The sequence below is a fragment of the Pelobates fuscus genome, chromosome 5, assembly GCF_036172605.1.
Source record: "Pelobates fuscus isolate aPelFus1 chromosome 5, aPelFus1.pri, whole genome shotgun sequence".
Taxonomy (NCBI): Eukaryota; Metazoa; Chordata; class Amphibia; order Anura; family Pelobatidae; genus Pelobates; species Pelobates fuscus.
This window is the reverse complement of record NC_086321.1, coordinates 312,796,871-312,809,534: the sequence shown is the minus strand read 5'-3', so window position 1 is coordinate 312,809,534 and position 12,664 is coordinate 312,796,871. Positions and strand designations below refer to the sequence as shown.

The 12,664-nt window shown below is 37.8% G+C and overlaps 1 protein-coding gene across 3 annotated transcripts; it reads right to left on the bottom strand.

The window, feature by feature from the left end:
* Positions 1-649: 649 nt before the first annotated feature.
* REEP6 (receptor accessory protein 6) lies at positions 650-12,610 on the bottom strand. Of its 3 annotated transcripts, none has more exons than XM_063455514.1 (7): positions 12,564-12,610; positions 11,220-11,430; positions 9,169-9,262; positions 8,830-8,968; positions 8,414-8,582; positions 8,204-8,334; positions 650-1,294 (listed from the first exon to the last, which is right to left on the bottom strand). In XM_063455514.1, the coding sequence occupies exons 2-7, from the start codon at positions 11,332-11,334 to the stop codon at positions 1,277-1,279; spliced, it is 666 nt and encodes a 221-aa protein (XP_063311584.1). In that variant the 5' UTR covers positions 11,335-11,430; positions 12,564-12,610; the 3' UTR covers positions 650-1,276. The 3 variants fall into 3 exon arrangements, with proteins under 3 accessions (XP_063311584.1, XP_063311585.1, XP_063311586.1); XM_063455515.1 differs by having other exon boundaries at positions 8,204-8,277; XM_063455516.1 differs by lacking the exon at positions 8,204-8,334.
* Between the last annotated feature and the right edge of the window lie 54 nt (positions 12,611-12,664).

The following is a 12,664-nucleotide window of genomic DNA, read 5'->3' as shown; positions in this document are numbered from 1 at the left end:
GGGCTAAACCTTTTACTATAAACAAAACATTTTTGAACTTGTCCAAGATTGCGGAATGTATCTTGTAAATATATAGTTAGTTTTTTTAAAGTTTTTTTTAAACACAGGTTTGAAATGAATACCCACGAAAAGATAACTTTACAATTGCATGATGTAAGATTCAACACAGTTCTTCATATGTTTGATGCTTTTATGCAACAGATTCAGTATCTAGCACCCACAAGGTAATAGATGGAGGGGATACTGTTCTGTAGACAAGATTATATAAAAATTAATCATGGCTATTTGGATGGCAGAATCAGGAGCTTGCGAGTTGGTCTACTTTGCAAGCCGAGAGTTACTAGATCTCACAGCCAGAGTTAGGTGTACTACTGCATCTGTCAAAAAGCTTGGTCATCCTCATAAAGACTAGGACTGTGGAAGAGGAGGGATTAATTATCTGGATTTATAAAAAGTTACTGGACCCATGAAAAGCAAGCTAAACTATAAGGAAAGCTTGACATAAAGGCAGGGCTGTAAAAGAGGTTCATTGCAAATTACCATTTCGTAGGAATAGCTACTCCTGTAAGAGGACAGATGAGATCTTAAAAACTTACATCTGTCAAAAAACAATTACACAACTCCAAATTAAGCTTCTCATATAATGCTCTGATATTTTCAAACAGTATCATGGGATTTACCGGTATTTGTAATTCAACAATAGCTTGAAATAATTTTCACAGTTTGTATTTAAGTGGTATTTAAATGAAAATATTTTTGGAGTGCCCCTAAATACACACTGGGATGGTCTAAATGTATACCAAGAACTACAAACATACAAATACATCATGACTTTTAATTATGGATTTGCACAGCATGGTAATGCACATTCCTTGGGCAGTTAAACAATATCACAGTTTCGTAAGGTGGCAGCTGTATTAAGGATCAGAAGTGTTAATGGTCTAACATGGCTTTTTTGTACTTATGTAATATGCAGGCACAGTCTATTAAGAAACCATCTCTAATCATAATTTCATAATAGCGGAGTAAAGCCTGCCTCTCTGTGAGGTAATACAGAAGTTATATACTGGGCACAACATTATGCAAGTGTGTATTTTGCAGCATATGCTTAAGCAATGAAAAAACATCCTAGACAACAGGGCCTCAATCTAATGAACAAAAAGCATGGCTTTGGATCAACCTGCAGGAAAATTGGTTTCAGACAAATAAAACATTTCAGGCTTTAAAGGTGGTGGAAACACATTTCATTTGTTTTTTTCAGATTCCAGGGAATGGATTATTGCTCCTTTGCATGCTAGGTGGAGAGAAAAAAAAATATATATAAAAAAATACAAATTTATATGTAGATCAAGAAACATAAGACAGTGAATAACACCGTTATACATCATATTTACATACTGGCATGCATTAAAAACACACACACACAAAAAAAAAAACAGATTAAAGGGACACTATAGATATAAAAAACTATTTTAACTTAATGAAGCAGATTTACTGCATAGATCATGCGCCTGTAGTCTTGCTGATCAATTCTCTGTCATTTAGGAGTTAAAGGAACACTACAGGGTCAGTAACAAACATGTATTCCTGACCCTATAGTGTTAAAAACACTATTTAGGTGACTTGTTCCCGGTTAATCCCCTTAACCCCTTAAGGACCAAGCTTCTGGAATAAAAGGGAATCATGACATGTCACACATGTCATGTGTCCTTAAGGGGTTAATAGGTAATAAAAAAAAAAAATTACCTTACTTTCAGTGCCGTGAGAGTCTGCCGGCAGCGGCCCCACCTACTTGCGGACATTATGATAATTTATGATTTTTGGCCAACCCAATGCTTTTCAATGGGAAAAGCACTGTGTAACGGATCGACGGGCACCCCGACTAGGTACCTCCGTTAAAGGATGCTCCTAGCGTTTCCGGAGGACTCCAAGCACTCTGGCAGACACCACAATCACCAAACCAGAGAAGCATATGAATACTCAAGCATATGAATGCTGTATACATACTTGTTTTCCATACTTCCCATACTTGTTTTCCTGGCACTATAGTGCCCTGAGGGTGCCAACACACTCAGGGTCCCCCTCCCGCCGGGCTGGATGCAGAGGAAGGGGTTAAACACTCACCTTTCTCCAGCGCCGGGCTCCCTCTTCTTCCGTCATCTGCTGAATGCGAATGCGCGGCAAGAGCCGCACGCGCAGCCAGTCCATAGGAAAGCATTTCTCAATGCTTTCCTATGGAGCTGGAGTCTTCTCACTGTGAAAATTACAGTGAGAAGCGCCTCTAGAGGCTGGATAAACCCTAAAGTAAACATAGCAGTTTCTCTGAAACTGCTATGTTTACAGCAGAAAGGGTTAATCCTAGGTGGACCTGGCACCCAGACCACTTCATTAAGCTGAAGTGGTCTGGGTGCCTATAGTGGTCCTTTAAGCTGTAGTTCTGGCGACTATAGTGTCCCTTTAACTCACCTTTATTTCTGTTTATGAAGCCTTAGCTCCCCTGGTTGTGACTCTATAGACTGCATTTTTAATCATTTATCTCCTGCTCTGCAAACTGAACTTTAAGCACACACAGGAAGCTCCTGTAGGGTATGGCAAGCTATTAACAGAGCATGAAATGAGAAATTCTAAATGAAACATACTGTGCAATAAAGGAGGTTTAAACATTAGATCTCTCATTACTGAAAGTATTTATTAGGGATCGACCGATATTGATTTTTTAGAGCCGATACCGATACTCTGTGAACTTTCAGGCTGATAGCCGATATAATTTGCCGATATTCTGTACATTTACCATTTTGGAAAATAAAAAACTATTTCTAAAGGTAAATGCACAAAATATACATGCCACGTGTAGTGGATGCAGTGTGTTTAGACAGGGGAGCTGTATGTGTTTGTGTAGTGTGTGTGTAGTGGATGCAGTGTGTGTTTGTGTAGTGTGAGTGTTGTGGATGCAGTGTGTGTTTGTGTAGTGTGTGTTGTGGATGCAGTGTGTATTTAGCAGTATTTTCCCATTAATAAATATTGTGTGTGTATATAATGAAAGCAGAGTGTTTGTGTAGTGTGTGGGTAGTGTGCGTAAAGTGAATGCAGTGTGTGTGTAAAGTGAATGCTGTATATACTAAATGCAAAGTGTGTGTGTTTGTGTAGTGTGTGTGTATTTGTGTAGTGTGTTTATATAATGCAGAGAGTGTGTGTTTCTATAGTGTATGTTTGTATAGTGTATGTATATAATGCAGAGTGTGTGTAGTGTGCATTATATAAACACACTACACAAACACACTGAATTATATAAACACACTACACAAACAAACTGTGTATATAATGCAGTGTGTTTGTATAGTGTGTGTGTATAATGCAGTGTGTGTTTGTGTAGTGTGTGTATATAATGCAGTGTGTGTTTGTATAGTGTGTGTATATAATGCAGTGTGTGTTTGTATAGTGTGTGTGTGTATAATGCAGTGTGTGTTTGTGTAGTGTGTGTGTGTGTATAATGCAGTGTGTGTGTATATAATGCAGTGTGTTTGTGTAGTGTGTGTGTATATAATGCAGTGTGTTTGTGTAGTGTGCATTATATACACACACACACTATACAAACACACTGCATTTTATATACACACACTGCATTATATACACACACACACTATACAAACACACTGCATTGTATACACACACACTATACAAACAATGAATTATATACACAGTGTGTTTGTGTATAATAATAGAGTGTATGTGTGAGGGGGCATTTTTTATTAAAATTTTTTTTTATTTTTATATTAAATTATTTTTTTATATATTTAATTATTTTTTTTATTTTTTGTTGTTGCCTGGTGGTCCAGTGGCATTGGCATTGGCTTAGCTGTGGGGGGGGGGGGGGGGTTAGGGGGTAGGCAGCAAGCGTTTACTCACCTCCTCCAGCTCCCCAGTGTAACTCTCGCGAGACCCGCGGCCGTCAGAGCTGGCCGCGGGTCTCGCGAGATTTACACTGGGGAGCTGCTGGGAGGTGAGTAATAGCTTGCTGCCCGCCCCCCCAGGACCGCCGGGCTTGTAATGAGCCCGGCGGTCCTGGGAGGTATTATCGGTATCCCTATTGGCCGATACCGATATTGCCGAAAATACCGAATATCGGCCGATTATATCGGTAAAACCGATAATCGGTCGATCCCTAGTATTTATGAAGGCTTTGCAAGTCATATGCAAGAAGGTGTGACCAGGCCTGCATAAATATAGTGATTTGACTTCAAAATGGCAGAGAGTTGAGTAGTGAGACTGCAGGGGCATGACCTGTGCACCAAAACTGCTTCATTAAGCTAAAGTTGTTTTGGTGACTATAGTGTCACTTTAATGTACTTATTATATATATCCGAACACACAACAAAATCTATCTATAAGGAGAAAGTGTTGAGAGGCAAGATTTACTTAATTTAAGTTTAGCAACATTTGACTCTTCTACAGCGAATACACACCCCACATGATCCCTTACCAACTGATCATGGGGGTTTACATTAACTGGAGGCCAGCAGGCTGTCTAACCATACAGACATGTGACCCATCAGCACTCCCAAGTAACAAAAAAAAAAAAAAAAGTCTTTAAAACCAGTAAAATGTGGAAGTCAAATGTGATCACTCGTTAAAAGAACTTTATGGGAAATAAGTGATATTTCTCAAATTCTGTTTGAGCACAACTTAGGCATAGCAAATTACTTCATAGCTCCTAAGCAGATTCAGACTCAACATGGCGCATGAATCCAACATGGCGCAATTGTCTGAAAAGGATTGGGGTTTGGGCACAAAGGTTCAAAGTACTGGGTCTACCCTACTGGAAGGCCTCTCTATCAGGATATTTTTCTCAACTTGTCCTCTACTGGGAGGTGTGCAGTATGTTTCAGGGGCTTGGGGGTCACTCATATTACACTCCCCATTGCACAATATGTGATTGGACGAAGCATCAGATTGTATTTACCAGGGTTTAATTCAGTAGTTAGTAAGCCTTCTCATTCTTCGTAGTTATTATAATCTTACTTTTTACAACCTAGTAAAAAAGTTTTAATTGTATAATAACATTTCATATTATTTCTATGGGATTATAGTCTTTTTCTCAGCTTTAGGTTTGGGTTATAAAACTTTGCCTGTGAAAAAGAGGCATGATCTCTCTGTAGACGCTAGTTCACAGTTTTGAGATCTGCAAATCCAAGCATCAGTGATAATACTAGTATTAATAGCTTCTAGTGATCACAAATCTTACAGAAACCTTGCAGCGCATGACATTGTAAAAGCAATTAATTTAGAATAAATACAATGAAAAGAAATTGTGTATATATATATATATATATATATATATATATAAATGTAAACACTGTAAAAACATATAGCCTACATAGATAGCTGTAAATAAAATAAAAAAGTACAGCTCTATCAACTTTAATAGAATAAAATGATAAATCATTCATTTTAACCACCCTGGTACTCACCAACTTCTAGCCTGCAAATTGATACTTTTTTGAATCCACTGAACATGGGGTGAAGGAGTTAAATAAAGAAATAGAAATGGGTGCTGGTGGATAGTACCTTCCAACATGACAAAAAATCTCTCTATGCTAAAGAGTTATTTCAAGTACCATAACCATTCAATTATGGTACCTGAAATCTGTAGCAGCATATATCTATGAAATACTGCACATACAGAGTTTAACCCCTCTGCTCTGGGAGTAGTAGCTCCCCCCTATGGCTGCGTCATTGGAAAGTCATTTAGTGAGCTGGAACAAGAGTTCTGGGTTGGCTAATGTTTATTCTGCATAGCTTTCCATGCACAGTGTGCCATTCATTGCCTGAGATTGGTCAGCTGATGAGCTAGTCAATGGATGACAGCAGGCTTGGCATGTAAAATACTGCTGCAGAGCAGGCCAGAAGCCCAGAGAAAGCCAGGTAATATTGCTAACCATTGCTAAAAACTGTTTGCCACATTACTGGGTGACAGGAGTACCCTAGGTACTCCTGACATCAAAATTACATCTGGCTTATTGCTTGGAGTAACCCTTTAAAGAACCACTCCAAACACAAGAACAACCTGGGCCCTTTGTCTATAAAATAGTGCAAGGCAATTGTTTCTTACCTTCACAGCAAACATGGGCAATCGTTCAGCTCTTCAGAACCTTTTTTAAATCTCGCTAAAGGCTCTGACAAGCTTATAAGCTGTGTTCGACAAGAGATATACATCTCTCTCTCTCTCTCTCTCTCTCTCCTGAAGCACCTACTGAGTGCCTGATCATCTATCTTAAAAAGAAAATTAGGCCTGAAAACAGCATGCTGTATTGCTTATAGTGTTAGGGGACGAGTTTTGTCTCTTAACTGAGACTTTGCCTTGGTCTTGAAAAAAATAAGTCTAATTTAAGAGACTAAACGCGTAGATTTGAGGTCTTTTCATTTTGGTTCCCACATTTTATAGTGATCTCTCTTTAAAATAACTGTGGTCTTTTTCGAAGTTACCAGGATCCCAGACTGCACATCTTGCTCGTGCGGACACAAGTTATTTCAGCTGGTCTCTGGTGCCTACAACTGCCGGCGAGGGTTGAGCTCTCTGGGCAGACCTGGATTTGGTCCAGTACAGCATCAGCGTGTGAGCATCTTTACAGTCTACTTCTATCATCATCTGAATCTGTGGTAGGGCCCTCCATGGTCAGGTACATAAGGTTTGATTGATATTGCAACCATAGATTAATGGACATTTATATATATATTTTTCTGCAAGTTTATTCATTTACTTTTCAGAATCTGTTATGTTTAGAGTGGTCATTATTTTTATATATTGTACCTAACCATGGGCCTTTATTCCATTTGGGTCATTTTGACAGTTACACATTTTTCCTGATTACACCACATAGTGGATTATCCCTTTGGGTTTTCACGAACACATAGATCTAAGGTGTGTTTATATTTTGTGGAATTTTTCTCATACTTTTTGTAGCAGATTTACAACATTCATACAGGTTTTCTGATTGATACATACTTTTCATTTATTTGATTTTATTAGCACTTTTTTATATTGTGGGATTCCTTAAAAAAGTAATTTGTTCATGCTTTATTTTTATTTTTTTATGAAGGAGTGCTCACACTTGACCCTCTGTTTAGATTTACTAAAGTTCATAAAATTATCTACTAACCTCAAAAACAGATCTTTATTAGCTGCAGAACTGAACTCTAATGCTAGTGAAGATTTACCCACTTTTTTCCCCCAGAACTCCCATACTTGTTAGTGCGGGGTATTCTGCATATGCTTTGATTGACATGGATAGTTATATTGAGAATTCTGGATTTCTATAAAATAGGATTTAAAAAAAAAAAAAAATCCATACTTTATACCTGTATTTTAAGCAATAATTCTATGAGCTCATCAAAATGGTGACTTGCTATATAAAGCTACTATGGAGGGGGAAATCCGTGCTGGGCCCTGATGGAAGAAATCTGCTGCACAAAGTTTGTGGACAGAAATTGATTATTACCCGGTGAAAGAGAAAATGTGAAAATATACCCAGGTCAGTAATCAAGAGAAAAGAGCTCAGCATAGTTCAGACTTATTCTACACAGACACAGGCAAAGTCAGCAGACATTTTGTCCAGAACATCCTGGGATGTGTTACACAAACAGGGAACTGTGGAAAATTAAACAAGCAAATTCCAAAGCTTAGGCCAAAGTAGCAGAGATAGAAAACAGAGGAGCCAGGCACATATAGAATTAGATCATAATGTTTTTCCTATGCATTAGTATGAATGATTAAAATTGTTGTAATGCATCAAGGCTGTATAGATTTAGTATATGGCTCCATGTTTCTTGACATAGTTTTTCATGACCCTTGACCTTCTGTTCCGACTACTATTAAATGCGGTTTAACTCTTTGTGGTCTATTCAGTAATATGTGCGGTCTCTATTTTTACCGTTTACATATTCTGATTTAGAAAGGTCAAGTAGGATTGTCTCCTTATGCTGACAATGGAAAATAATCAACAAGGACTGCTAGAGAAATCATCATATTGTGGCAATAAGTTACCATATGACTTTTTTTTTTTTTTTACATGTTGTATGGCGAGATCTGAATGGACAGGCAAATATAGCTAGCAGCCTTGATGATGTTACACATCTTTATTTTCAGCCAATGAGTGTGCAGGTAAGCTTGTACTGAGCTCTCTCTCTCGCCATTTAATGTACGTACTGTGGTGCCAGGAAGGGCCTGCTGCCCTCCTTCTTGTCTTAGAAGAGACCTACTGCTGGTCAAAGTCTGGAGCACTGCGTCCACAGATGCACAGGAGGAAAGGAGAGCATAGGATTTAGAGATAAAAGACGCTGCAAGAGGAAGCCAAAAAGTTTAAAATAATTTAAAAAAACAAAACAAAAACATGATAACCGGGTTCAAAGCACATACCTTCTCTTGTGACCATTTCTGCCGTGCTCAGCGCCTGACCACCAAGATCATTGACCACACTGTCTACAGTCTGATGGTGTTTTAGAAAGAATGGTCGGATGAATCGGCTGTAGAGAATTTGTGAGCCATTCCATGTGAAGGGAGCCATGCACCATAATAGGAAAGCACACTGCGAGGTAAATAAAATATAACCAGCACTATCAAAAGACTATTACAGAATGAGAGAAAGTAAGAGACATATGCAATAGTAAAAACGTACATTAGCATTGATCCATTCAGGGTGAAAAGAACAACAAGTACAGAAAAAGCATGAAGGAATTAGCTGTCTGGGCAATAAAAACCCATAAAGATAAGGTGAAAGCTAGTGGACACAACACAGAATAACTGCGCACTGTGGTCTGTAATAACATCCTTACCTTCCCTAAATAATAAAATGGAAACCAGAATAGAAATATGTCGGAAAAAAATTCCACCACACTGAACACCCCATAAACAACCCAGTAGGTCAGCCATATGGTGTCATCTTTTTTATCTGGGCTTTCAATTGCTTTAATCCTGGAGAAGACAGAGGAAAGATTACAATTTGATAAACAGACAAATAATTGTATACAAATAATTTACATACTAGGACTGAACTTCCCATATGCCCCCAAACACGAGACAGTGGTCTGTCCCACCTCCTGCTGAAACAGCTCATGTAATCCTTCTGTCTTCACTCAGTAAACTGTTAAAAGGCTCAATCCTATTAGACTTACGATGTGTAGGCTGGATATACAAAGCCGATCAGATTGCATACCAAAGAAGCTCCATAACCAAATATAAGGTACAGGCCTAAAGAGCAGATGGAACCTAGGGAGAGGGAAAAAACAAAAAAATATTTGAAAAAAAAAATTAAAAACAAACACACAACACACCCAAAGAAACCACTACTATATATTAAGATTAACAACTTGGACATGAGTTTCACATAACAGAGAAATTGCTTTCTTATCAAGAACTGTATGAATATTATTACATTTTGTGAGATATAAGGTATATTAGCAAAAACAATTGGAGGAAATTGCACTTAATGTGGATTAATTACCTTCCTGTATCAGTCCCCTTAAGCACCCAAAGGTTCACATTAGAGGCTTAGTGTCAGACTATTCCCTCCCCCCTCCTCTGACAAGTTCATAAGACCTGAGGGTCATATCGCAATTACCAGAGACTACAGAATCACAACATTTATACGTAGCAGCTACTTTCTACAAGTGAATGTTTGGCTATGCAACGTTGACCTATTTCAAATACTATTTTTCAGACTAATACATATACCCTGTTTCAGATCTGCCAACTACAGCAGATGTTCTTAACAGAAGACGTCTAAAGTCCACATTTTCAGGAGATTATATATATATATAATTACATATATACACACACACACATACCTCATATAAAAGACCATTATTCTCAAAGCAGAAAAATACACAACAGGACTTAGTGTGTATTCGTGTAATCTCTTAAAAGGACAACGACCATTGAAAATCACTTTCAACAAACCCTTCTTTTTTCACAATTTTCTTTTAAAAACCATTAAAAATTTAACAAGTAACATTTCAATCTGGTTAAGTCCAGACACAATCACGGCACACAGCAAATGAGAAAGAAAAAACAGACACAAAGATTTGATTTACGTATCAGCTAGTTTTTTTTTTTTTTTTTTAAATGTATAGAACTGATACTCCACACTCAATACACTGGTTCTCCCCCAAATTAGTAATATTACTGGGAAACATATAGGTGCATATATAGTTTTTTTTTTATACTTTAACAAAAGCTGCATGGAAAACCTGACTGTGGCGGGAAAACAAATATTCTCAGAAAGAAAAGGCGCACTTTTGCACTTACATATTTAAAAAACAAACAGAAAAAAAATAATAATAAAAAAAAAAACAGTAAAGACATCACTTGTGTCAACCCCCCTCCCCTCTCTCCCCCCCCTCTCCCCCTTCCACAAACATGTTCAACATCAGAAACGTGCAACTTCTGTAACAACTAAAGGGAACCAAGATGAAGGTGCCCGGTTTCAGGATACTGTAGGTTTCTACATTTCAATTATTTATTTATAAAATAATTTTATCAGGAAAGATACATTGAGATTTCTCTCGTTTTCAAGTAGCTCCTGGGTTCACAAATCATTTCATTCTTATATTAGGGTACAATAAGATGCAAAAACAATATTAATGCACAATATATACACAGATATCACCAGCACTTACATACTATATTCTAGATATATGAAAAGTGACAGTTCCACTTTAAACACCAACTGAAAAAAAATACAAGAGAGACATCTCACAATACAAGCCTATTACTGTTTAACTTTTTTTTTTTTTTTTTTTTATAACAAGATAGAGAGAAGAAAAAAAAAATGTCCAGGACCTCATTCAATAATGATCTCTAATCTCCCTGGTAGTGCTTAGTCACTCAGATTCCAACCCTGAATGGGACAGAACCTTTTCTTTATGGTAGAATCGATTTAACCTCAATTTCCCTCCCACAGACAGGTAGGATAACATGGAAAATGCACGCAACAGGATTACACTAAAATCAATGCAACAAAGAATTCACTTGAAGCTGTTTTTTTTAAATGTTAAATAAACAATACAGTAACCATAGAATCGGTGTACATACAATGTACACAAGGCACCCTTTTCGAGGGGAGGGGGGGATGCATCCCCCCCTTTTCTTTCAGCCTTTATCACTTCTGAATGTTCCACGAATTCCTGTAGATCCTATATCTTCTACTAAGTAATGATCCTCTTACCAGTCGCCAGATAGGTCTTTTTGATCCCGGTTTTTTCTTCAAATTTTCCAAATATCCGTGAGACCACGTTGTCTCCGTGGAGATAGTTGTAGAAGCGCTCCCGTAGGGAAGGCATGGCTGGCTCCCAGGAGGTCACAATGGGATCTGATCAGCTGAGCCCAGGATGTCTCTCCCCAGACCAGGGCATGTCACGTGTCAGCCTGGGCGGTGCCTGTGTGGGGAACAGGTGGGTGAAAGTTCATGGTGATGTGGGGAATAAATCACATTTAGGACTCACTTTGGCGTTTCAGGTGAGCCTAATGTGGGCTCAGCTTCCCAAAACGCCTGGCTGAGCATCTGAGGATGCAGTCCTTAGTACCATAGCTTTTACTTAGTGTATGTTTAACTAATCACTTCCCTATAACAGCACAAAGACTCCCAATACATGCTTTGTGACACTTCTCTGCATCCATAAGGACTGCTTCAACATGTATCTACACATACATTTTACATTTTTTATAACATTATTATATAACTGATCTCATGTGAGCAGCGATACATGTCACCCTCGGGGCCACTTTATAATATCTCTATAGGCTTTTACTAACCTTTAACATTTTCTGAACACACTCTCGCCCCTTAATATATCTTGCTCTACTAGTTGGTACACCTTCACAGGTTAGATTGCTTATGCGGAAGTTACCCTTTATGGAAGGGTACATTATACCCCAATAATTAAAACATAACAGTTTTAAAAACATATAAAAGGTATATAACATTACATCTTGTGTATTACATATTTAACATTTTTTTTAATACTTAACTCTTTCCCCACTGGCTATATATCTCCAAATATAATTTACATTTTTATAATATTATTATATAACTGGTCTCATATGGGCAGGGACACCTATGTCATCCTCAGTGCCACTTCAAAATGTCCCTATGGGTGTTTTTTTTTTTTTTTTTACTAACGGTTATAATTGTCTGAGTGCAATGTTTTACAAGGTGGTTTTTAGTAACAGTTATAATTGAGTGCACTATTTCACTAGTTGTTTTTTTTTTTTTACTTACAGTTATAATTGAGTGCACGGTTTTATTAGTTGTTTTTTTACTAACAGTTATAATTGTCTGAGTGTAATGTTTTACTGTTTTTTTTTTTTTTTTTTTTTTTTACAAACAGTTATAATTAAGTGCACTATTTTACTAGTTGGTACAACTTTAAGGGCTATTATCATTGGCAGAGCACACATTATCTATGAACTATGAACTGTCCACTCATCTTCGGGCAGATCGGGTTAGCTTCTCGCTAACTGCTCCATATTTGACATTTAGGCCCACTGGTACTATTTATTCCAACAGTACCTGTCCGGGAGCTGCTGCTCTCTCTCCAGGGCAGCTCGGTGTTATTGACCTCTAACCCTGAACGTCACTAGACGCAGTTTCCATAGTGACGGTAACACGTG